The sequence below is a fragment of the Trichomonas vaginalis genome, chromosome V, assembly GCF_026262505.1.
Source record: "Trichomonas vaginalis G3 chromosome V, whole genome shotgun sequence".
Classification (NCBI taxonomy): domain Eukaryota; phylum Parabasalia; order Trichomonadida; family Trichomonadidae; genus Trichomonas; species Trichomonas vaginalis.
Window position 1 is genome coordinate 31,253,922 of NC_067207.1, and position 24,826 is coordinate 31,278,747.

The following is a 24,826-nucleotide window of genomic DNA, read 5'->3' on the forward strand; positions in this document are numbered from 1 at the left end:
TAAGCTTTAAAAATAAACGTTCATCCTTTATTCCTCACTGTCGTCCGTGGCTAAGTTATAGTCATCTAATCTTATTATTGGGATTCCATTAGCACGCACCTGAATGGCAAAGCAACAATCCCTCATAAATCCAATAAGTGGCTTTGGTACGTTTTCAGTTGCTAGTTCAATAGGTCCTTTAACAGACAATTTGTATGTTATTGGAGCAGTAGATGTTTGACCTTGTGGAAGCAAAAGTCCACTTCTGTTGGAAAACCACATAAGAAATGTGTGTTGTCATAGCTATCCCATTTATGTTCCACACTACCATCATCCACCAATGACCTCATAACATCTTCATTAAATCCTATCATATCATTGTTTGTATTGCAAGCGTTCGCAACCATTTCATAAAATACAGGTCCATATGATTTTTCAGGTTCTGCAGGCATATTTCCATAAGCTCCCATGGAAAGCTGAAGATATTTAAACTTAGGGTTCTCAAAATTAACATAATAGTTGTCTTTCTTTCTAAATAGTGCCCAAATACTTTTAACATTAATAGGCGTATAAGCTGCTGTAAATGTTGCACTTGAACTATCTGTATTCTTTGAGAATGAACCGTCCATAGGAATCCAATCCATAACTTTAACAGGAAAACATAAAGCCTCGTTTGTATAATGTTCTACAAGTTCTGTATAAATGTTAGGGTCTAAAGAGAATGACTTTGGATGAATGAAACATTCATTAAAATCCATCTTTGTTCGAAATAGTTGCTGGTTTACAGTTGTAATAGTAACTGTTCCACTAGCTTCTACTGCCTTCGTTATCATAGTGAATGGTTCATTCCATGGAACAAATTTATTTGTCGGTGGATTTGAATCTGAAGCAAATGCAACTTTAAGAGTTGGATTGAAAGCAATGATATCATTTACAGATATAGATGTGCATTGTAAGGCGTCGCTACTGAACTTTACTTTAAGCTGAATGTTTCCTGCAAAAGCTGGAATAAATCGAATAGCTTCTAATGGAAGGAATCTTCTAACAGGAATTCTTAAACGAAGCTTAAAATCAAATGATTTTCCTGCTGTAATTGGACCACTAACAATTTGTCCTGTTCTGCATGTTCCCGAATGACTCCATACATCTTCATGTCGAGTCTTTGAGAAAACATCTACTTTCTTTATTTGTTCGGTAGTTTGTGAGTTTGAAGTTATATATGCTTCTTCTCTTGCGTTGTCTTGAGAATATACGATACGACCATTTGCAAGGATTTGATATCCAGCAACTGCATAGAAAGCGTCATCGAAACCAATCCAAAATCCTGGTGGGTTTGTTTTATTGGAACCTGAACCAATTTCTTTATCTACAATAAATTGACCTTCCATTTTATACGTAATGAATGTATTGTAAAGGTCCAACATATTTTCACCAGGAGGTGAGAGATTGAATGTTACCCATGTGTTATCTTTAGCAGTTCCAGGTTGTGATGGAATCTTTGCGTCAGAATATTTTCTATTAGTGTCACCAATTTGAACTGCATTGTCTATGATATCGAAATATGAGCGAATCTGATGAATATGCTCTGCTGGAGTAAATTCGTTTAGCTGTTCGTTCTGCATGTATTTACTTCAGATAAAAATATCTATTTACTTCATTATTCTCACTCTTCTTCTTGGCATTCGTGGTGGAAGTTGTTTCTTGACATTTTCAATGAACTGTACATTCTCTTTTGTCTCAACTTCTTTCACTGGCGGGTCAGGGTTCTTTGACTCGGTTTGCTTTTCAATGAAATTCACGAACTTTGCAATAAGCTCTTGGTTCGTTATTGAAAGAATCTGGCTTCTTTTCTTCTTGTTCTATTGACTTTTCAGTTTGAACAGAAGGTTTTATATGGGCTTCGTGGACTTCACCCTTGCCATGCACCTTAATGTTGTCGCTCTCTGCATTCGCTAATGGAACCTTTCTTTTTCTTACATATATTTTACCATCTTTACTCTGACTTACATAATAGAAAGGATGTTGTATTCCTCTGGCGTCATTTAATATAATAGACTCTCGTCTGATTTTGACAAGCTCATTTTACATCGGTTAAAGTTTTAATTTAGTTTTTTATCTGCAGTCAAATGACTCAGACAAGCCTACGGACAAGACCCAAGGGGTCATAGATGTTGAAGCATTGAAGAAAGAAATTCGTGAGCAAATTTTATCCGAACTGAAGGAAGAGAGACCAAGAACAAAGCAGAGAGACCAAAGAGAAAACTTAGTGAAAAACAACTAGCTGCATTAGCTGCTGGAAGACAGAAGAACCCACGTTTGCTGGCGAAAAAAGCTAGAGAAGAAGCTGAAGCAAAAGCAAAGAAGCTGAAGCAAAGAAAGAGTAAATGGTTTATTTTTATCCGAAACTAAATGTATAGACAAATACCTTTATCTGTTGCGTTCAGTAGTGAAAACCCTGACGTCAAAATAAAGGGGAACAGAGTAACGTTTAAGTTTCCAACAGACTGGATTGTGAACATAAATGAAGAGAAGTACATTGGCATAACATCTATGTATATAACACGTGCTTTCAGAAAGGTTGACTTTATACTTCAAGTCGAGATAGAAAATGACGAACAGTCTTTAAGCGCCCAAAACATTCACATATACAAATACTTTAAAGACGATACAACATTGTTGCAATGTATGATTTCATTTAATGAGATGTTCGAGAAAAAGTTCAACATTGAAGTACAAACTTTACAGCCTTTACGTGAGTTTCTTGCACAACTGAAGAAGAAGGTAGTCAGCCACAACTTATAGACTTTCATTATGAATTTAATGAAAATGAAGATGGAACACATGACTGTCAATTCATTGTATTCTCACCATTCAATGAAGTCGCTAAAAGAAAAAAATCCATTACGTATAAGATTTCAAATCTCCGAACCAAGTGATGATTTTAAGAATGTTTTCAATTATGATGCAATGCTTCCGAGGAAAAATGAATTTTCAAAGATTGTAACACCTGGCATTTGGGATAGAAAGCAAGCATACTTTACTCTAAATAGTAAAGGCGTTGAAAATGAGTTCATTGGTCATACAAGAACTTCACCACTTCCTAACCCTAAATACTATAAATTAACTGGCTTCAATCGTGAGTTTTGGATAGACATGTTCTCCACTCATGACCATAAATGTCCAGTGTTCTTGCCTCCAGATAAGGACTGTCTCTACATTGAAGCACAACTCTTAAACTCTACCATCGCAGTATTGTAAAATCTACGCTAGCTTTATTTTTATCACGAATGACTCATCATGACCTCATTCATGACCTCATTCATGACCTCATTGCTGACAAAAATAAGCCGCTAGCGGCAAGGGCGAAGCCCATGACCTCAGAACTTCAACTTACGAATAAAGCTTGTTTTAGTCGTTATTGAAAAGTTGAACTTTTCAGCAAAGCAAGGTTGACATGACTTACATAAGTCGAATGCAATCTCTTGACCATCATAAAGTGCTTTGTAAAGTTTCATTAAACTGAACTCAGAGTCTTTGTCATATGTTCCAACAGGTATGTGAATGTTCTTATCTTCATTGTAATAGCATTGTATAGCTTCAGGAAACATTTCATTAGCGGTTAAAGCAATAACATCTTGCTTCACGCCTTTCATTCTGCAGTGAAATGCAACTTCATTTAAATCGTTAGTGAGTAAGTCTATGTAGGTCTTCTTTCCACAGAAAATACTTTTATAAGCTAAACTTTGTTTTCCAGGTGTTATTTCTGCAAAGTCGCTATGAAATTGACCAAGGTTCTTTCCTATAAGTTCGCGACCATATCTCTTCTTAAACTCTGCTGCAAGCTTTGGTATGTCTTCATTATATAAGTGCATACTGTCGGTATCCTGGTAAAAGATTTGAAGACCCATGTCTCTGCAGTACAGAATACTTCATTCATAATACGTTTTGACATAGACAGAATATTAACACCAAGTGGACAGAAGTTAAAGTGTCTGCAAATGCTTTTCGTTAGCTTGAAAATAGTTTTATCTGAACCATCCAAACCTTCGAACTTCACTATATGGTTGTAATTTCTTATAGCATATCTTATAGCATCTTTGTCATTTACTATGGTTATTTTTGACTCAATAGGAGATAGAATAGTTTTGCCATAAATGCTGTTCAGAATGAGTTTTATAATTTCTTGTAAGGGGTTTCCTTCTTTCTTATACTTTAACCTTAACTCAAACAACTTCTTTACTTCATCTCTTATTCTCATATCTCTGTTTCCATCGTAATAGTATCCTTGCAACACTTCACATTTGACACATTGATATTTTATGAGGTCTTGTAATGTTATATGGTCAACATACATGAGACAGCAAGTGTTTGAACTTCTTGGAACGTTAAGTTCTGGATTTAGTTCAGGGTCGCAAACTATTAAATGAAAGTGTCTGGGTATACCAATCTCTGTTTATCTTAATGAGAACAAAGAAGCCAGACATAAACTTTTCACCAATGGGTTTCTTTGGTCATCATCGAATAAATGTCTCATGAGATACTCTGTGCTTAGCATCTCATCCTTCAATACTTTTGGAATTCCTTCTAAAGTATACAATCTTGCTATAGCTGAAGGATATAATGAAACAGTGTCGAAGTCAGCAATGAGTTTCTTTTTGCTCTTTTGTTTCATGTTATCTGACAACATACATCTTCCACCTTGAATGCATCTCGAAATAAATTCTCTTGGTTTATTTGAGAGGTCATAAAGATTTCCATTCGGAAGTATACTCTGTTCTCAAACAATTTTGTTAGCAATAGAACAATACTAACGTAGTCATAAACGTTTAAATCAAACTCTTTTCAATAAGTCATTGCGGAACTTTACAAAACCTTCTCTTAAAATTCTTACATCTTGTTTGCAGTAAAACGTGCTATATTTTTCTAAGTCGAAGTGGTTTTCATCTATTCTGCAACCTTTGATGGAATCTATGTTCTTCATAAATGTATCTGCATCATGGATAAACTTACATGCTTCAGAAATGACACAGTTCTGTTGTCATTTGCTAACAAAACACTGCTGTAGTAGTTATATGGAAATACTTCTTTCGGTCCTGTTTGTAAGTTAAACATAGCAGAAATAGTTTAAGCTTCTTATTTATAACACTGTAAGAGTCTTTTATAATAATTGCCCGTCCTTTATATAAGCCAGTTATTTGCATTGTTCGTGAACCTTTAATGATGGGAGTTCCTTTCACTTCTGTCATGTGTCTTAAGATGAAGTTTATGTCATAACTGAGGTTGTGAAAATATATTAACTCTTGTCAGGAAGTCTTTCAAAAATTCTGTTGCACAGTTTTGACCCCAAATGCTTTCACTAACTGAACCATCTTCACTGTCATAACAGATGTTAAAAGCTTTATGAAAGCCATCCGTACTACACTCAAAGTCAGCAAAGAAAACGTGCTCAGGTATGAATTTACATTTAGCTTTATTTACTTCTTTGACTCTGCTTTCTTCTTCAGTTGTACACAATACTTTGGAGCATATGTCAAATCTTTAAATGGTGCAAGGTTCTGTTTATATAAGTAGTCGTATATGTGAAAAGTTCTCCATAAGAAATAGGTTCGAAATATTTGCACTCCCACAATGTTTTCATAACATCCCATAACGGTGTTGTTCTATCATAACGAACTACATATTTATCTTCTCTCTTTGTATAAATCTTCATTCTGTTTCTCAATGTTCATTCCACCACAAGCTTTGAGAATTCTTTATAGTTCGAATGAAGTATGTTGTCATTGGTAATCTTTCATTTAGCATGTAGTGGTCTTCAACAAGAAGTAAGTCAATAGTTCTAACAGTTTCGCATTCTTTTGGTATATATCTCTTTATTTCATTATGTCTTGAGTCATTGAAATAACCAATGGTAACATTAAATGATATACCTGTTGCGTCAGAAATTTCTTGTACTTTACTTTGAGGAAAGTCTCTAACACGAATGACTTCTCTCATGTGGTCAATAGTTTCTTCATTTACTCCAGCCTGAATGCAAGCATAAACGAAACAATTGTCCTCTGTCATAAGTGTTGCAGTTCTTTTGTTCAGTTCATTGAGATTTGGTAGCGTTCAAGATTTATAGGTAATGTGCAAAGATACTTCCAGAACTGACCGCTTCTCTTCTTATAAAACTTCTTTTCACCATTATCTTTCCCAAAAGCTTTCTATAAGTGCTGGGTTTCCTGTTTGCTTAAGAGCTTCCAAAATGGCTTTCTGGTCATTTGTCAGTGTGCTTTCATCTCTATATGGTCTCTTTTTTTGGTTTGCCTTTCTTTACATCTGACATCGTTAAGCCTTCATATTCTGTTAAATCATACATCTTTATTTCGGTAAGATTCTTTATGTTTGTCAAGAAGAAGTCATAGTGCATTTCAACAATACCTGCGGCATTTGCTTCTATCTCTGATATAAAGTTCTCCTTCAAGAGCTGATGTAGTAATGTTCCAATATTATTGAGGTTTAACGTAGAACATTCATACTTTCCACCAAGTTTATAACATACCATCCATCTCTGTTGGGAGTTTATTTTAATTTTCTCTAAGAGTCTCATGAAAACCTTACCAAAATGTTTGTGTAAGTAGTCTCTGTTGGTTCATCTAAAGCTTCGATGTTAAGTCAATGAGTCTATTGCCTGACTTCACATTTCTCTTCCTATTCTCTTCATCTTCTTTAAACATCTCTCACCTTCTTTTGGTTTGTCGTCAATGGAACGAATGACATCGTTAGCTTTGGAACTTGTTCTATAGCACTTTTAAACATCTCTCTTCTCTGTTGTTTCAGTGTGTCATCTCTCTTTCGTGTTTCCCAACGTTTGCATGGCTACGCCCGCGCCGTCATGCGGCTTTGTTATGTCAAACATCTCTCTTCTTACTTCATGAGGTACAGCTCTTCTTGTTTCACCAACGTTTGCATTTGTTATGTCAAACATTTCTCTTCTTACTTCATGAGGTACTGAACGTCTATGATATAAGTCAATAGCAATGTCATTTAAAGGAAATGCTCTTGCATGGACTTCGTCCTCCGCCGCGTTGCGGCTTTATGAACTCATGAATTCTATCATAACTTATTGCACCATTATAGTCATATGAGGATGTCAGCGAGTGCTTTTTTGTTTGGTTGCGTAATGCTTTGCAACATCATATTAGCTTCTGTAAGAAGTTGTTTTATTTCCGAGTGTTCTAACTTAGACAACTTCCGATACATCTTTAGTAGGAAATAAAAAAATATTTTTTGAAAAAATTAGATTAGATTTTTTTTAAACGTGACATGTAATCAAAGACACCAGAGCGCATTGGAGCGAAGCGTCTGTAGTATACAATTGGTTCATCAAACCAGTCAAACATTATCGAAAAATGATTTAGTGTTCAGACAAAATTTCTCTTTCAAAAAATTGAAAGAATAAATGCCCGAACAAAATTTCTGAGAAGTTTTCCAAAACTGAGAGAAATACGACATTTTCTAAGAAAAATATGAATAAAAATATATTAATTACATACCATAGATAAATATTTTATACCAATTGTTTCCATTTTTGACATTTTTCTTTGAAATCTAAATTCAAAGATTCAATAAAATAGAAATAACAAAAAATATGATAATAATTGTAAATTGATATGAATTAAAATATATTTATTCTATTTCATTATATATTATCATTAATTATTTCAAAATTAAATATCTAACTTTATAACTTTATATTAGAATGATAATTATAAAAAAAAAGATAAATTTAGAATAAATCATATAGAATCATGTTTACAAACATATTAATATTAAAAGAAGATTAGAAATTCAGCACAAAGTTTTTTTCTTTCCTTAGTGAGTTTCTTCTTTCTTTGGCTTATCTTCTTCTTCTTATCATCTTTCTTCTCTTCCTTCTTTACATTCTTCTTTTCTTTGTTTTCTGGTTCTGGAAGAGAAGATTGTGCAGGAACATTGTGCTGTGCCCACATGTTCTTGAACTCTTCAATCTCATCATCACGAATGTTCTTCATTGTCTCGTGTTTCTCAACTTTACCATCTTTGTCAGTAACTTCATGAACTGTGAGAGACTTGTTGCCGACACGCTTTGTATCAACAACTTTGCGGAGACCACTCTTTGAATCAACTTCCTCACGATGTATGTGCTGTATACCATCGGAGCCACTATACATTGATGATGTGAATGAGTAGTATTGTGGAACATCATCATCACTTTCGACGTCATCATCATCAACATTTGAAGATTCCTTGACGTCTTCCTGCTTTACTTCTTCTTTCTTTGGTTTCTCCTCTGTCTTCTTGGAGGAATTCTTCTTATTACTGTTCTTCTTGCAGTGTTTGCATTCAGTATCATATTCAATCATATCATGTTCAACATCACGGCGAGTGAATGCATCATAAAAGTCACCAAATTCTTCTTCCATAGCACGATCTACTGAATCCATCCAACGTGACATGTAATCAAAGACACCAGAGCGCATTGGAGCGAAGCGTCTGTAGTATACAATTGGTTCATCAAACCAGTCAAACATTATCGAAAAATGATTTAGTGTTCAGACAAAATTTCTCTTTTCAAAAAATTGAAAGAATAAATGCCCGAACAAAATTTCTGAGAAGTTTTCCAAAACTGAGAGAAATACGACATTTTCTAAGAAAAATATGAATAAAGAATATATTAATTACATACCATAGATAAATATTTTATACCAATTGTTTCCATTTTTGACATTTTTCTTTGAAATCTAAATTCAAAGATTCAATAAAATAGAAATAACGATAAAAATATGATAATAATTGTAAATTGATATGAATTAAAATATATTTATTCTATTTCATTATATATTATCATTAATTATTTCAAAATTAAATATCTAATTCTTTATAACTTTATATTAGAATGATAATTATAAAAAAAAGATAAATTTAGAATAAATCATATAGAATCATGTTTACAAACATATTAATATTAAAAGAAGATTAGAAATTCAGCACAAAGTTTTTTTCTTTCCTTAGTGAGTTTCTTCTTTCTTTGGCTTATCTTCTGTCTTCTTATCATCTTTCTTCTCTTCCTTCTTTACATTCTTCTTTTCTTTGTTTTCTGGTTCTGGAAGAGAAGATTGTGCAGGAACATTGTGCTGTGCCCACATGTTCTTGAACTCTTCAATCTCATCATCACGAATGTTCTTCATTGTCTCGTGTTTCTCAACTTTACCATCTTTGTCAGTAACTTCATGAACTGTGAGAGACTTGTTGCCGACACGCTTTGTATCAACAACTTTGCGGAGACCACTCTTTGAATCAACTTCCTCACGATGTATGTGCTGTATACCATCGGAGCCACTATACATTGATGATGTGAATGAGTAGTATTGTGGAACATCATCATCACTTTCGACGTCATCATCATCAACATTTGAAGATTCCTTGACGTCTTCCTGCTTTACTTCTTCTTTCTTTGGTTTCTCCTCTGTCTTCTTGGAGGAATTCTTCTTATTACTGTTCTTCTTGCAGTGTTTGCATTCAGTATCATATTCAATCATATCATGTTCAACATCACGGCGAGTGAATGCATCATAAAAGTCACCAAATTCTTCTTCCATAGCACGATCTACTGAATCCATCCAACGTGACATGTAATCAAAGACACCAGAGCGCATTGGAGCGAAGCGTCTGTAGTATACAATTGGTTCATCAAACCAGTCAAACATTATCGAAAAATGATTTAGTGTTCAGACAAAATTTCTCTTTTCAAAAAATTGAAAGAATAAATGCCCGAACAAAATTTCTGAGAAGTTTTCCAAAACTGAGAGAAATACGACATTTTCTAAGAAAAATATGAATAAAGAATATATTAATTACATACCATAGATAAATATTTATACCAATTGTTTCCATTTTTGACATTTTTCTTTGAAATCTAAATTCAAAGATTCAATAAAATAGAAATAACGATAAAAATATGATAATAATTGTAAATTGATATGAATTAAAATATATTTATTCTATTTTCATTATATATTATCATTAATTATTTCAAAATTAAATATCTAATTCTTTATAACTTTATATTAGAATGATAATTATAAAAAAAAGATAAATTTAGAATAAATCATATAGAATCATGTTTACAAACATATTAATATTAAAAGAAGATTAGAAATTCAGCACAAAGTTTTTTTCTTTCCTTAGTGAGTTTCTTCTTTCTTTGGCTTATCTTCTGTCTTCTTATCATCTTTCTTCTCTTCCTTCTTTACATTCTTCTTTTCTTTGTTTTCTGGTTCTGGAAGAGAAGATTGTGCAGGAACATTGTGCTGTGCCCACATGTTCTTGAACTCTTCAATCTCATCATCACGAATGTTCTTCATTGTCTCGTGTTTCTCAACTTTACCATCTTTGTCAGTAACTTCATGAACTGTGAGAGACTTGTTGCCGACACGCTTTGTATCAACAACTTTGCGGAGACCACTCTTTGAATCAACTTCCTCACGATGTATGTGCTGTATACCATCGGAGCCACTATACATTGATGATGTGAATGAGTAGTATTGTGGAACATCATCATCACTTTCGACGTCATCATCATCAACATTTGAAGATTCCTTGACGTCTTCCTGCTTTACTTCTTCTTTCTTTGGTTTCTCCTCTGTCTTCTTGGAGGAATTCTTCTTATTACTGTTCTTCTTGCAGTGTTTGCATTCAGTATCATATTCAATCATATCATGTTCAACATCACGGCGAGTGAATGCATCATAAAAGTCACCAAATTCTTCTTCCATAGCACGATCTACTGAATCCATCCAACGTGACATGTAATCAAAGACACCAGAGCGCATTGGAGCGAAGCGTCTGTAGTATACAATTGGTTCATCAAACCAGTCAAACATTATCGAAAAATGATTTAGTGTTCAGACAAAATTTCTCTTTTCAAAAAATTGAAAGAATAAATGCCCGAACAAAATTTCTGAGAAGTTTTCCAAAACTGAGAGAAATACGACATTTTCTAAGAAAAATATGAATAAAGAATATATTAATTACATACCATAGATAAATATTTTATACCAATTGTTTCCATTTTTGACATTTTTCTTTGAAATCTAAATTCAAAGATTCAATAAAATAGAAATAACGATAAAAATATGATAATAATTGTAAATTGATATGAATTAAAATATATTTATTCTATTTTCATTATATATTATCATTAATTATTTCAAAATTAAATATCTAATTCTTTATAACTTTATATTAGAATGATAATTATAAAAAAAAGATAAATTTAGAATAAATCATATAGAATCATGTTTACAAACATATTAATATTAAAAGAAGATTAGAAATTCAGCACAAAGTTTTTTTCTTTCCTTAGTGAGTTTCTTCTTTCTTTGGCTTATCTTCTGTCTTCTTATCATCTTTCTTCTCTTCCTTCTTTACATTCTTCTTTTCTTTTTTTCTGGTTCTGGAAGAGAAGATTGTGCAGGAACATTGTGCTGTGCCCACATGTTCTTGAACTCTTCAATCTCATCATCACGAATGTTCTTCATTGTCTCGTGTTTCTCAACTTTACCATCTTTGTCAGTAACTTCATGAACTGTGAGAGACTTGTTGCCGACACGCTTTGTATCAACAACTTTGCGGAGACCACTCTTTGAATCAACTTCCTCACGATGTATGTGCTGTATACCATCGGAGCCACTATACATTGATGATGTGAATGAGTAGTATTGTGGAACATCATCATCACTTTCGACGTCATCATCATCAACATTTGAAGATTCCTTGACGTCTTCCTGCTTTACTTCTTCTTTCTTGGTTTCTCCTCTGTCTTCTTGGAGGAATTCTTCTTATTACTGTTCTTCTTGCAGTGTTTGCATTCAGTATCATATTCAATCATATCATGTTCAACATCACGGCGAGTGAATGCATCATAAAAGTCACCAAATTCTTCTTCCATAGCACGATCTACTGAATCCATCCAACGTGACATGTAATCAAAGACACCAGAGCGCATTGGAGCGAAGCGTCTGTAGTATACAATTGGTTCATCAAACCAGTCAAACATTATCGAAAAATGATTTAGTGTTCAGACAAAATTTCTCTTTTCAAAAAATTGAAAGAATAAATGCCCGAACAAAATTTCTGAGAAGTTTTCCAAAACTGAGAGAAATACGACATTTTCTAAGAAAAATATGAATAAAGAATATATTAATTACATACCATAGATAAATATTTTATACCAATTGTTTCCATTTTTGACATTTTTCTTTGAAATCTAAATTCAAAGATTCAATAAAATAGAAATAACGATAAAAATATGATAATAATTGTAAATTGATATGAATTAAAATATATTTATTCTATTTTCATTATATATTATCATTAATTATTTCAAAATTAAATATCTAATTCTTTATAACTTTATATTAGAATGATAATTATAAAAAAAAGATAAATTTAGAATAAATCATATAGAATCATGTTTACAAACATATTAATATTAAAAGAAGATTAGAAATTCAGCACAAAGTTTTTTTCTTTCCTTAGTGAGTTTCTTCTTTCTTTGGCTTATCTTCTGTCTTCTTATCATCTTTCTTCTCTTCCTTCTTTACATTCTTCTTTTCTTTGTTTTCTGGTTCTGGAAGAGAAGATTGTGCAGGAACATTGTGCTGTGCCCACATGTTCTTGAACTCTTCAATCTCATCATCACGAATGTTCTTCATTGTCTCGTGTTTCTCAACTTTACCATCTTTGTCAGTAACTTCATGAACTGTGAGAGACTTGTTGCCGACACGCTTTGTATCAACAACTTTGCGGAGACCACTCTTTGAATCAACTTCCTCACGATGTATGTGCTGTATACCATCGGAGCCACTATACATTGATGATGTGAATGAGTAGTATTGTGGAACATCATCATCACTTTCGACGTCATCATCATCAACATTTGAAGATTCCTTGACGTCTTCCTGCTTTACTTCTTCTTTCTTTGGTTTCTCCTCTGTCTTCTTGGAGGAATTCTTCTTATTACTGTTCTTCTTGCAGTGTTTGCATTCAGTATCATATTCAATCATATCATGTTCAACATCACGGCGAGTGAATGCATCATAAAAGTCACCAAATTCTTCTTCCATAGCACGATCTACTGAATCCATCCAACGTGACATGTAATCAAAGACACCAGAGCGCATTGGAGCGAAGCGTCTGTAGTATACAATTGGTTCATCAAACCAGTCAAACATTATCGAAAAATGATTTAGTGTTCAGACAAAATTTCTCTTTTCAAAAAATTGAAAGAATAAATGCCCGAACAAAATTTCTGAGAAGTTTTCCAAAACTGAGAGAAATACGACATTTTCTAAGAAAAATATGAATAAAGAATATATTAATTACATACCATAGATAAATATTTTATACCAATTGTTTCCATTTTTGACATTTTTCTTTGAAATCTAAATTCAAAGATTCAATAAAATAGAAATAACGATAAAAATATGATAATAATTGTAAATTGATATGAATTAAAATATATTTATTCTATTTTCATTATATATTATCATTAATTATTTCAAAATTAAATATCTAATTCTTTATAACTTTATATTAGAATGATAATATATAAAAAAAAGATAAATTTAGAATAAATCATATAGAATCATGTTTACAAACATATTAATATTAAAAGAAGATTAGAAATTCAGCACAAAGTTTTTTTCTTTCCTTAGTGAGTTTCTTCTTTCTTTGGCTTATCTTCTGTCTTCTTATCATCTTTCTTCTCTTCCTTCTTTACATTCTTCTTTTCTTTGTTTTCTGGTTCTGGAAGAGAAGATTGTGCAGGAACATTGTGCTGTGCCCACATGTTCTTGAACTCTTCAATCTCATCATCACGAATGTTCTTCATTGTCTCGTGTTTCTCAACTTTACCATCTTTGTCAGTAACTTCATGAACTGTGAGAGACTTGTTGCCGACACGCTTTGTATCAACAACTTTGCGGAGACCACTCTTTGAATCAACTTCCTCACGATGTATGTGCTGTATACCATCGGAGCCACTATACATTGATGATGTGAATGAGTAGTATTGTGGAACATCATCATCACTTTCGACGTCATCATCATCAACATTTGAAGATTCCTTGACGTCTTCCTGCTTTACTTCTTCTTTCTTTGGTTTCTCCTCTGTCTTCTTGGAGGAATTCTTCTTATTACTGTTCTTCTTGCAGTGTTTGCATTCAGTATCATATTCAATCATATCATGTTCAACATCACGGCGAGTGAATGCATCATAAAAGTCACCAAATTCTTCTTCCATAGCACGATCTACTGAATCCATCCAACGTGACATGTAATCAAAGACACCAGAGCGCATTGGAGCGAAGCGTCTGTAGTATACAATTGGTTCATCAAACCAGTCAAACATTATCGAAAAATGATTTAGTGTTCAGACAAAATTTCTCTTTTCAAAAAATTGAAAGAATAAATGCCCGAACAAAATTTCTGAGAAGTTTTCCAAAACTGAGAGAAATACGACATTTTCTAAGAAAAATATGAATAAAGAATATATTAATTACATACCATAGATAAATATTTTATACCAATTGTTTCCATTTTTGACATTTTTCTTTGAAATCTAAATTCAAAGATTCAATAAAATAGAAATAACGATAAAAATATGATAATAATTGTAAATTGATATGAATTAAAATATATTTATTCTATTTTCATTATATATTATCATTAATTATTTCAAAATTAAATATCTAATTCTTTATAACTTTATATTAGAATGATAATTATAAAAAAAAGATAAATTTAGAATAAATCATATAGAATCATGTTTACAAACATATTAATATTAAAAGAAGATTAGAAATTCAGCACAAAGTTTTTTTCTTTCCTTAGTGAGTTTCTTCTTTCTTTGGCTTATCTTCTGTCTTCTTATCATCTTTCTTCTCTTCCTTCTTTACATTCTTCTTTTCTTTGTTTTCTGGTTCTGGAAGAGAAGATTGTGCAGGAACATTGTGCTGTGCCCACATGTTCTTGAACTCTTCAATCTCATCATCACGAATGTTCTTCATTGTCGTGTTTCTCAACTTTACCATCTTTGTCAGTAACTTCATGAACTGTGAGAGACTTGTTGCCGACACGCTTTGTATCAACAACTTTGCGGAGACCACTCTTTGAATCAACTTCCTCACGATGTATGTGCTGTATACCATCGGAGCCACTATACATTGATGATGTGAATGAGTAGTATTGTGGAACATCATCATCACTTTCGACGTCATCATCATCAACATTTGAAGATTCCTTGACGTCTTCCTGCTTTACTTCTTCTTTCTTTGGTTTCTCCTCTGTCTTCTTGGAGGAATTCTTCTTATTACTGTTCTTCTTGCAGTGTTTGCATTCAGTATCATATTCAATCATATCATGTTCAACATCACGGCGAGTGAATGCATCATAAAAGTCACCAAATTCTTCTTCCATAGCACGATCTACTGAATCCATCCAACGTGACATGTAATCAAAGACACCAGAGCGCATTGGAGCGAAGCGTCTGTAGTATACAATTGGTTCATCAAACCAGTCAAACATTATCGAAAAATGATTTAGTGTTCAGACAAAATTTCTCTTTTCAAAAAATTGAAAGAATAAATGCCCGAACAAAATTTCTGAGAAGTTTTCCAAAACTGAGAGAAATACGACATTTTCTAAGAAAAATATGAATAAAGAATATATTAATTACATACCATAGATAAATATTTTATACCAATTGTTTCCATTTTTGACATTTTTCTTTGAAATCTAAATTCAAAGATTCAATAAAATAGAAATAACGATAAAAATATGATAATAATTGTAAATTGATATGAATTAAAATATATTTATTCTATTTTCATTATATATTATCATTAATTATTTCAAAATTAAATATCTAATTCTTTATAACTTTATATTAGAATGATAATTATAAAAAAAAGATAAATTTAGAATAAATCATATAGAATCATGTTTACAAACATATTAATATTAAAAGAAGATTAGAAATTCAGCACAAAGTTTTTTTCTTTCCTTAGTGAGTTTCTTCTTTCTTTGGCTTATCTTCTGTCTTCTTATCATCTTTCTTCTCTTCCTTCTTTACATTCTTCTTTTCTTTGTTTTCTGGTTCTGGAAGAGAAGATTGTGCAGGAACATTGTGCTGTGCCCACATGTTCTTGAACTCTTCAATCTCATCATCACGAATGTTCTTCATTGTCTCGTGTTTCTCAACTTTACCATCTTTGTCAGTAACTTCATGAACTGTGAGAGACTTGTTGCCGACACGCTTTGTATCAACAACTTTGCGGAGACCACTCTTTGAATCAACTTCCTCACGATGTATGTGCTGTATACCATCGGAGCCACTATACATTGATGATGTGAATGAGTAGTATTGTGGAACATCATCATCACTTTCGACGTCATCATCATCAACATTTGAAGATTCCTTGACGTCTTCCTGCTTTACTTCTTCTTTCTTTGGTTTCTCCTCTGTCTTCTTGGAGGAATTCTTCTTATTACTGTTCTTCTTGCAGTGTTTGCATTCAGTATCATATTCAATCATATCATGTTCAACATCACGGCGAGTGAATGCATCATAAAAGTCACCAAATTCTTCTTCCATAGCACGATCTACTGAATCCATCCAACGTGACATGTAATCAAAGACACCAGAGCGCATTGGAGCGAAGCGTCTGTAGTATACAATTGGTTCATCAAACCAGTCAAACATTATCGAAAAATGATTTAGTGTTCAGACAAAATTTCTCTTTTCAAAAAATTGAAAGAATAAATGCCCGAACAAAATTTCTGAGAAGTTTTCCAAAACTGAGAGAAATACGACATTTTCTAAGAAAAATATGAATAAAAATATATTAATTACATACCATAGATAAATATTTTATACCAATTGTTTCCATTTTTGACATTTTTCTTTGAAATCTAAATTCAAAGATTCAATAAAATAGAAATAACGATAAAAATATGATAATAATTGTAAATTGATATGAATTAAAATATATTTATTCTATTTTCATTATATATTATCATTAATTATTTCAAAATTAAATATCTAATTCTTTATAACTTTATATTAGAATGATAATTATAAAAAAAAGATAAATTTAGAATAAATCATATAGAATCATGTTTACAAACATATTAATATTAAAAGAAGATTAGAAATTCAGCACAAAGTTTTTTTCTTTCCTTAGTGAGTTTCTTCTTCTTGGCTTATCTTCTTCTTCTTATCATCTTTCTTCTCTTCCTTCTTTACATTCTTCTTTTCTTTGTTTTCTGGTTCTGGAAGAGAAGATTGTGCAGGAACATTGTGCTGTGCCCACATGTTCTTGAACTCTTCAATCTCATCATCACGAATGTTCTTCATTGTCTCGTGTTTCTCAACTTTACCATCTTGTCAGTAACTTCATGAACTGTGAGAGACTTGTTGCCGACACGCTTTGTATCAACAACTTTGCGGAGACCACTCTTTGAATCAACTTCCTCACGATGTATGTGCTGTATACCATCGGAGCCACTATACATTGATGATGTGAATGAGTAGTATTGTGGAACATCATCATCACTTTCGACGTCATCATCATCAACATTTGAAGATTCCTTGACGTCTTCCTGCTTTACTTCTTCTTTCTTTGGTTTCTCCTCTGTCTTCTTGGAGGAAATTCTTCTTATTACTGTCTTCTTGCAGTGTGTTTGCATTCAGTATCATATTCAATCATATCATGTTCAACATCAGCGAGCGAAATGCATCATAAAAGTCACCACCAAATTCTTCTTCCATAGCACGATCTACTGAATCCATCAACGTGACATGTAATCAAGACACCAGAGCGCATTGGAGCGAAGCGTCTGTAGTATACAATTGGTTCATCAAACCAGTCAAACATTATCGAAAAATGATTTAGTGTTCAGACAAAATTTCTCTTTTCAAAAAATTGAAAGAATAAATGCCCGAACAAAATTTCTGAGAAGTTTTCCAAAACTGAGAGAAATACGACATTTTCTAAGAAAAATATGAATAAAGAATATATTAATTACATACCATAGATAAATATTTTATACCAATTGTTTCCATTTTTGACATTTTTCTTTGAAATCTAAATTCAAAGATTCAATAAAATAGAAATAACGATAAAAATATGATATTATTCCCTATATCCCAAAACAACTTCATATTATTCTATTAATCTACTTCTCTAATCCCGAATACTTAAATATCATATTTAATTTATTCTGTTTTCCTCTCATTTCCTTTAAATATTCATTGTATACGAATATTAATTGACATACGTTGTATTAAATTACAACATTTTCAACTAATATTATAATGAATTTCATTGTTGTTTTCATCCATTTTACTATTAATTCATATATTTAAGATTTTAATGTGTTCATACCACTTGTACATTAATTCGCTATAATGATCTCTCATAATTCCCTATTCTTTCTCTAAACAATTATTATGACGTGGTATATTCAACAATTGAATAAACTCATAGAAAAAAATTGAGAAGCGACGCGCTAAATAATAAACAAACACGACGCAAATCGTGTTAAAATCGATATTTGATCTATTTCCTATATTTTTTATTTTTAGCTCATACGATAAAAATTTTTTCTTTCATTATAATGGCAAGTTATCTTTCGTATTTTGACATATTCGATAAGACAAAGGATAAAGAACTCGTCATTTCTGATAAGTTTAGCTTCATTCTTTCAGATATTGTCTCTGTTTTTACCGCTTTTCTTCTTCTTGCAAATATTATTATCATATTATCTCCAAAAATTCATAGAGATTTAGCCCCTTTGCAAAGTATAAGATCAGGTGATTCATTGGTCAACATTTCACTAGGTATTCTCGTTGATTTACCTTGTTATTATTTGCATTTCGACTTAACAGACAGTTTAGGCTTTACCCAGAACTACGTAAATAATACTCTTAGATTTTACAGGTATGATTTCAACTACTCTCTTATTGGTTTGACCAATCAAACAATGGTAGATAAATGTTATCCTTGTTTCAAAGTCCAGTTTCATAATTACACATGCTGCAATGGATGTGATAGATTAAAAGAAAATTACAAGTTGAATAATTTAACACCAGAACCAGAAAAATGGCCGCAATGTCAAACAAACGCTCGACCAGACATAAATTCATCCGAAAAATGCCTAGTTAAAGGCAAAGTATCAGTTAACAGAGTACGTGGTTCTTTCCATATTGCTGCTGGAAGAAATATTTACTTAAATGATGGATCTCATATTCATGAACTCTTAGATGACTTCCCGAACCTTGCTTTCAGTCATGCTATTGAACATATACGTTTTGGCCCAAGAATAATTACTGCAAAGCAACCTTTGCAAAATTTAGTTATGAGAGCTAAAGAAAACTTAACAGTTACTCACGATTACTCACTATTAGTTACTCCAGTCATATTTGTTGCTGATAATCAATTTATCGAGAAAAGTTTCGAATATACAGTTTATTTGCATCCAGTTCAAGACAAAGATCCTGGTATCTACTTTGACTATCAGTTTACCCCATATACCATTCAAATTACATGGATTTCAAGAAGTTTCAGAGGATTTTTGATTTCAACTGCTGGATTTACTGCCGGATTGTATGCAATTGCATCAATTATTGATCAGCTCTTCCACTCTTTCTTCCCTCCAAAGGCAAATACAACAAAATAGGTGTGTTCTGTTCAAATCTCTTGAAATTTGCAAATTATTTCATAATTTTTTGTAGTTATAAACATATTATTACTCCTTCTCACTATTATAATTTCTTTAATGATATGCCTTTTATTATTTGATGCTTAATTACTTCTCAATAGATCAAATTAAAAATTGGCAATATATTTTACGATAGGTATAGATAGATTTTTTGAATAAAACTTATTTTATTATGTTTTAAATATGTTGTTTCCTTCCATTCAGTAAGTTTCTCCAAATTGATATTGTATTTTATCCAATGGTGTTGCAATCATATATACAAATCAATAATATAAAAAATCGTATGATGTGAAATATGCTAGGTATGTATTATTCACAGGAGAAAAAAATTTGAAAATTTAATTTCAAAAATTTCAATAATTTTAAGTTGCTTATTATGGTGTGTAGTAATGTCTTATGTATTAAGCTAGTTGTGAATTAATAGATAGCAAATTAATCATATAACTCATTAATTGTTGTGAAGACAGGGAAAAATGGGTTTCCTCTATGAACGTTTATCTTTTACTTGATAAATGTGTTGATGTTTTGGTAAATTCACGTTTTAAGAGAACGAATAACATAAATTTCACAAAAATTCTATGAGTAACCGTGGAATTCAAAAATTCAGATAAAATATGGTCAATATGTCAGATTGTAATGGTATTTTATATACATAAATCAATGGTTACTAATGTATAATGTTTTTAATGATTTCTATGATTAAAGTTGTTTGAATAAAAATTATTGAAACAAAAATTTGATCAGAATTGATATTTGTTATTGAACACAGATGTTGCCATAAGGATACTAAATGATTTATGGCGAAAATGATGATTGAATCAATCATGTAAATGAAAAATTATCTTGAATTAGTTGAAAGATTGTTAATTTTGCGTTGAATAGAATTTCCTTCTATATAATAGAATATATGTTTAAGAATTTTAGATGATTACGCATAAAATGGATGAGGTAAAGGGTTAGATTTTTGAACTTTTTTGAATAGTTTACAATCCGATAAAGCATAATGAGCCAGCAAAAAATTCATGTCTGTTTGGTTAAATCTTGTGTATGGTATACAAAAACAATAAAATAACAATCAAAATGTCCTGAAACATCAATAAATGTAATCAATGAACAAGTTTCTTTTCAAATGGTTCAATGATAAAATCGAGTTAATTAAATAATGTCAATAGATGGTGCTGTGCTAAGTATTTTCAACTAAGGAGATCAATTGATTTTTGATGTTATTTTTTATGATAAAATTTTCAAAGAGCTTGGACCTAATTGCTCTCAAAATTGAGATGGGAGTTTTACTCTCAATTTCTCAAAAAAATAAAAATTTTTGAGATCATATTAGGTCATTAATTTAAATGAACTGGGACCTTGTATATAGGGCAAATATCCATTCCTTTGAATTCAGAGCAAAATCATAAAAATTTTCAGATAAAAATTTCTAAAATTTTAATTTTGGGTGCAATTAATAGAATATAATAGCGTTCTTTATGTTAACGATTAAATTTGAATTCAAACGCTAAGAATTTCAATCAGTAATCAATTAATAATTTGTTCACAAAAAATTGAATAGTTGCTAAATTTAAATCATTTTATTTAGTGTCTATCAATGCCACATGCCCCATACTGCTACGTTCCGGAAGAACCATATCCATTCCAGCAATGCTCTGAACTTAAGACTAAGTCTGTATACTTCAATGCCGAAGATGAAATCGAAACTCCTCAAAACATCTACTCATCATTTTATGAGGAAGAAAGTTCTGAATCAAGCTACGTAAGTAACTATAACCCATATGAGGATTCTTGAGAATACAGCCAAATTGAGTGCGATTACATCCTTCCAACCCCAGACATTCTGCTTCTCACATCTCGTTCTAACATGCCTGCACCAGGTGAAGAAATGAATTCAAAGTTCACATATACTCTTAAGAATGGTAAGGTTCTTGAGCTTGAAAATCCTCTCCCATCCTGCTTACCAATTGAGATTCTCTGTGGCGAGGAGGAACCAGAGGAAATAGAAGAGCCTTCTTATCCATCTGATAATGCCCTTTATGTCACATCGGCTGTTTGCCCGATCGCTGGATACATTGCAGCTTTGTTATTACGATCAAAGAGGCCTCAACTTGCTAGAAGATTGAGAACTATCAGTCATGCTTCATTGACTGTTTTAGGGTCTATCCTAATGATTCTCTTGCTATAGACTTAATAAACTGTTTGTTTTTGCGTTTAAATTATATGATCTTTTATATACTTCTTTTACGAACGTTCATATATTAACAAAAAACAATATTTGAATCAAATCACAAATACTACCCTCCTTTAATATAATGTTAGCTTTAATTATTTTAATTTTATAATTTAACTTAAATGTGGAAGGATTAATGGATCCATCTCAAAAACATTGTTTTGCCAGATAAAAATCGATCTGTTATTTTTTGGATAAATAGGATCAGATTTAATACCGAATTAAAATCTTTAATTTATCCTTAGCAAAATATGGCAATATCGTACAATGTGAAATAATATCGAATTGCAGAATTAAAAATCATCAATTGATAGTTTAGAATTTAAAAATTGCATCTTATTTTTCAAATCGCTTGTATATAGTACAAATTAACTTCTAATAAAACATTTGCAAATACCCTATCTCAAATTTTGAACATATTTAAATGTTTGATTGAATCAGATTAATTTTGACAATATGCTTTATTTTATTGGTAAACATTCATATAAATGATATGACTCTAACATTATAAAACTGTTTGGGGAAAAATTGTATTTTTTTTCAAAATCTAATATTTAATCAAATATCCCTACTAACAATATTAAGTAAAGAATCTAATAATATTAAACTTGAGGAGTAGCTTCATCTTCTTTGTTACTTTCATCTTTTGTGCTGTCAACTTGATCTGACTTTTGATCATTTTCTTCTGTGTTATTATCTGATTTGATAAATTTATAGAATGTGGGAGAAGCAGTTGCAAGGCAACACAAAGCTGCACAAATATCATTCACTGGATAAGCATATAAAAGAGTGATTGGCGATTCTTTTTCAGCTAAATAATGGAATAGACTTCCAAAAATTGGGAGTCCCAATAACTCTGTTAATATACTGAGTATCATTGCTTTCATTGTCTGTTGAGTAGATTGGAGGAATGATATCATAATAAACTTGACACATGCGCAAGAGTATGTCCAGAAGCATTTTGGAATCATTCTTTTTGACCAATAAATGAACTCATCATCTTTGCTAAAAATTAAAGCAATCTTGTCTGGGAAAACAGATGTGATGAAAGTAATTAAGAATCCCCAGACGCATGAAATCCAAATAACATGCCAAGTCAGCCATAATATTCTCTTGTTTTCCTTCTTTCCAAATGCATATGCAGCTGAAGGTAAGTAGGAAGCATTCATTGCAAGAGGAACGAAGAAAGAAAGTCCATAAATTCTGAAGAGTGTGTTGTAAACTGCAATGACAGTTTCATATTTGCCTACTCTTTTGGCTCTGATTGACAAGTATTTTTGCATAACAAATGTTGGGACAACGAATGATATATTCATAATGAATGTTGCAAGTCCTGTTTTGACTGCCATCCATGTTTCTGGTGCAAACTTTTGGAAAAACATCTTGAGAGTTGGTTTTGCGGCAAATTTCTTGCAGAAGAGTAATGAAATGAGAACAGATGCTGGAATTAACATAGCTAATTCTGTAGCTAGTGATGAACCAACTGTTCTCTTGAGAAGATAAAGAAGAAGTGGATCAAATAATACCATATTGCAAATCATTGACACCATTTGAGCACCACCATATGTCCATGTTCTTCCTTCTGCTTGTAAAACACCGCAAATGCAATGATAACAGCATGTAATCAAATTCATTGCGCATAGAGGAATAACGTAATCAAAAGCGAGCTTTTGAATGTTATCTGGAGCTTGCAAAAATCTGAAAATTGGTTTTGCCAATGGAAGAAGTATTGCAGGAACAATTAATGCAAAGATTAGGCACAACATGAACAGATCAGCAGTAACTTGATTTACTTTTTCATAATTTTTGGTTGAAAGAAGATAAGCAAGTATTGTTGCAGCTCCAACTGAGACGAAGAAGCCAAAAGCAAGTGCTGATGCATCAATAATATATGCAATTGATAATGCAGCTAAACCGATTTCTCCGATGAACTTTGAAACCCACATTGAATCGATAACTCCATATAGTGCATTAACGATTTGAGAGATCAGAGGTCCTGGACATAATCTTATAATTGTTAATAATGGAGTGTATCCACCAAGTTTTCATATGCTTATATCAAATATCAATATCAAAATAATTTTAAAATTGATATTCCATAATGATCTTTATTGAACTATATTCAATTGTTCTAATTTAGGTGCTAGAGAAAAATCTTATAACACAGAAGAAATCATGAATATTATTTAAAAAAAAATGAAATACATGGAATAAATTCTAATATCAAAAGAACCATGGTAACACATGCAGAAATAGCATTGATCAATTCGTCAAGAATCAAAATTCATTCATAAATAGAACAATATTCAGTATTGAATTTTAAAAGATGATATTAATCAAATGTTTGATGCAGTAATGCATTCTAATGTTTTATCAAATATAATGATAGGAGCAATGGTACCATATCTTTTCTTAATCAAATTCAATGTTCAAAGAAATGCTATATATATATATGCATATTATATGTGTATTGGGTAGGGAATCATCTAAGAATATAATTCTTTAAAAGTTTATTAAATATTTTTTTGAAATTGATATTTTGACGAAATTTTCTTAGAACAAAATTCTTTTAAGATTGCAGTGTAAGAATTTTTAGGAATTAGATTTTGTATTTCAAATTTATTTTAAACGTACAAATAAAAAGTGCCAAAAAATGAACATTTGACTTAAATATTTTTGAATATGAATGTAATGATTTATTCGAATGCACATTTCGTGGAGATAAAATGGTTGGTACAGTTGCACGGAATGCGAGTATTACAAAAGCTATTATCGAGGGTGAAATTAAAGAAATTCCACCATTTT

At 31.6% G+C, this 24,826-nt stretch overlaps 8 protein-coding genes and 1 pseudogene across 9 annotated transcripts, besides 1 other annotated feature; 1 reads left to right on the forward strand and 8 right to left on the reverse strand.

The window, feature by feature from the left end:
- Nucleotides 1-3,890: part of a mobile genetic element that runs on past the window's edge.
- TVAGG3_0436120 lies at nucleotides 28-1,601 on the reverse strand (annotated as a pseudogene). The gene has a single exon. A coding segment is annotated over exon 1 (1,574 nt).
- Nucleotides 3,891-7,790: 3,900 nt separating the features above from the next.
- On the reverse strand, nucleotides 7,791-8,531 carry TVAGG3_0436130 (myeloid leukemia factor family; the record flags this gene model as incomplete). The annotated part of the gene is made up of 1 exon (XM_001308933.2): nucleotides 7,791-8,531. The coding sequence occupies one exon, from the start codon at nucleotides 8,529-8,531 to the stop codon at nucleotides 7,791-7,793; it is 741 nt and encodes a 246-aa protein (XP_001308934.2).
- Nucleotides 8,532-9,008: 477 nt separating this feature from the next.
- TVAGG3_0436140 (myeloid leukemia factor family) lies at nucleotides 9,009-9,707 on the reverse strand (the record flags this gene model as incomplete). The annotated part of the gene is made up of 1 exon (XM_051234000.1): nucleotides 9,009-9,707. The coding sequence occupies one exon, from the start codon at nucleotides 9,705-9,707 to the stop codon at nucleotides 9,009-9,011; it is 699 nt and encodes a 232-aa protein (XP_051103730.1).
- A 477-nt stretch (nucleotides 9,708-10,184) lies between these two features.
- On the reverse strand, nucleotides 10,185-10,883 carry TVAGG3_0436150 (myeloid leukemia factor family; the record flags this gene model as incomplete). The annotated part of the gene is made up of 1 exon (XM_051234001.1): nucleotides 10,185-10,883. The coding sequence occupies one exon, from the start codon at nucleotides 10,881-10,883 to the stop codon at nucleotides 10,185-10,187; it is 699 nt and encodes a 232-aa protein (XP_051103731.1).
- A 1,653-nt stretch (nucleotides 10,884-12,536) lies between these two features.
- On the reverse strand, nucleotides 12,537-13,235 carry TVAGG3_0436160 (myeloid leukemia factor family; the record flags this gene model as incomplete). The annotated part of the gene is made up of 1 exon (XM_051234002.1): nucleotides 12,537-13,235. One exon carries the CDS (start codon nucleotides 13,233-13,235, stop codon nucleotides 12,537-12,539), a length of 699 nt encoding a protein of 232 aa, XP_051103732.1.
- A 479-nt stretch (nucleotides 13,236-13,714) lies between these two features.
- TVAGG3_0436170 (myeloid leukemia factor family) lies at nucleotides 13,715-14,413 on the reverse strand (the record flags this gene model as incomplete). The annotated part of the gene is made up of 1 exon (XM_051234003.1): nucleotides 13,715-14,413. The coding sequence occupies one exon, from the start codon at nucleotides 14,411-14,413 to the stop codon at nucleotides 13,715-13,717; it is 699 nt and encodes a 232-aa protein (XP_051103733.1).
- Nucleotides 14,414-16,066: 1,653 nt separating this feature from the next.
- On the reverse strand, nucleotides 16,067-16,765 carry TVAGG3_0436180 (myeloid leukemia factor family; the record flags this gene model as incomplete). Its single annotated transcript, XM_051234004.1, has 1 exon — nucleotides 16,067-16,765. One exon carries the CDS (start codon nucleotides 16,763-16,765, stop codon nucleotides 16,067-16,069), a length of 699 nt encoding a protein of 232 aa, XP_051103734.1.
- Nucleotides 16,766-18,671: 1,906 nt separating this feature from the next.
- On the forward strand, nucleotides 18,672-19,903 carry TVAGG3_0436190 (vesicle-mediated transport; the record flags this gene model as incomplete). The annotated part of the gene is made up of 1 exon (XM_051234005.1): nucleotides 18,682-19,743. One exon carries the CDS (start codon nucleotides 18,682-18,684, stop codon nucleotides 19,741-19,743), a length of 1,062 nt encoding a protein of 353 aa, XP_051103735.1.
- Nucleotides 19,904-22,623: 2,720 nt separating this feature from the next.
- Nucleotides 22,624-23,967, reverse strand: TVAGG3_0436200 (multidrug resistance protein YPNP-related family; the record flags this gene model as incomplete). Its single annotated transcript, XM_001308937.1, has 1 exon — nucleotides 22,624-23,967. One exon carries the CDS (start codon nucleotides 23,965-23,967, stop codon nucleotides 22,624-22,626), a length of 1,344 nt encoding a protein of 447 aa, XP_001308938.1.
- Nucleotides 23,968-24,826: the final 859 nt, after the last annotated feature.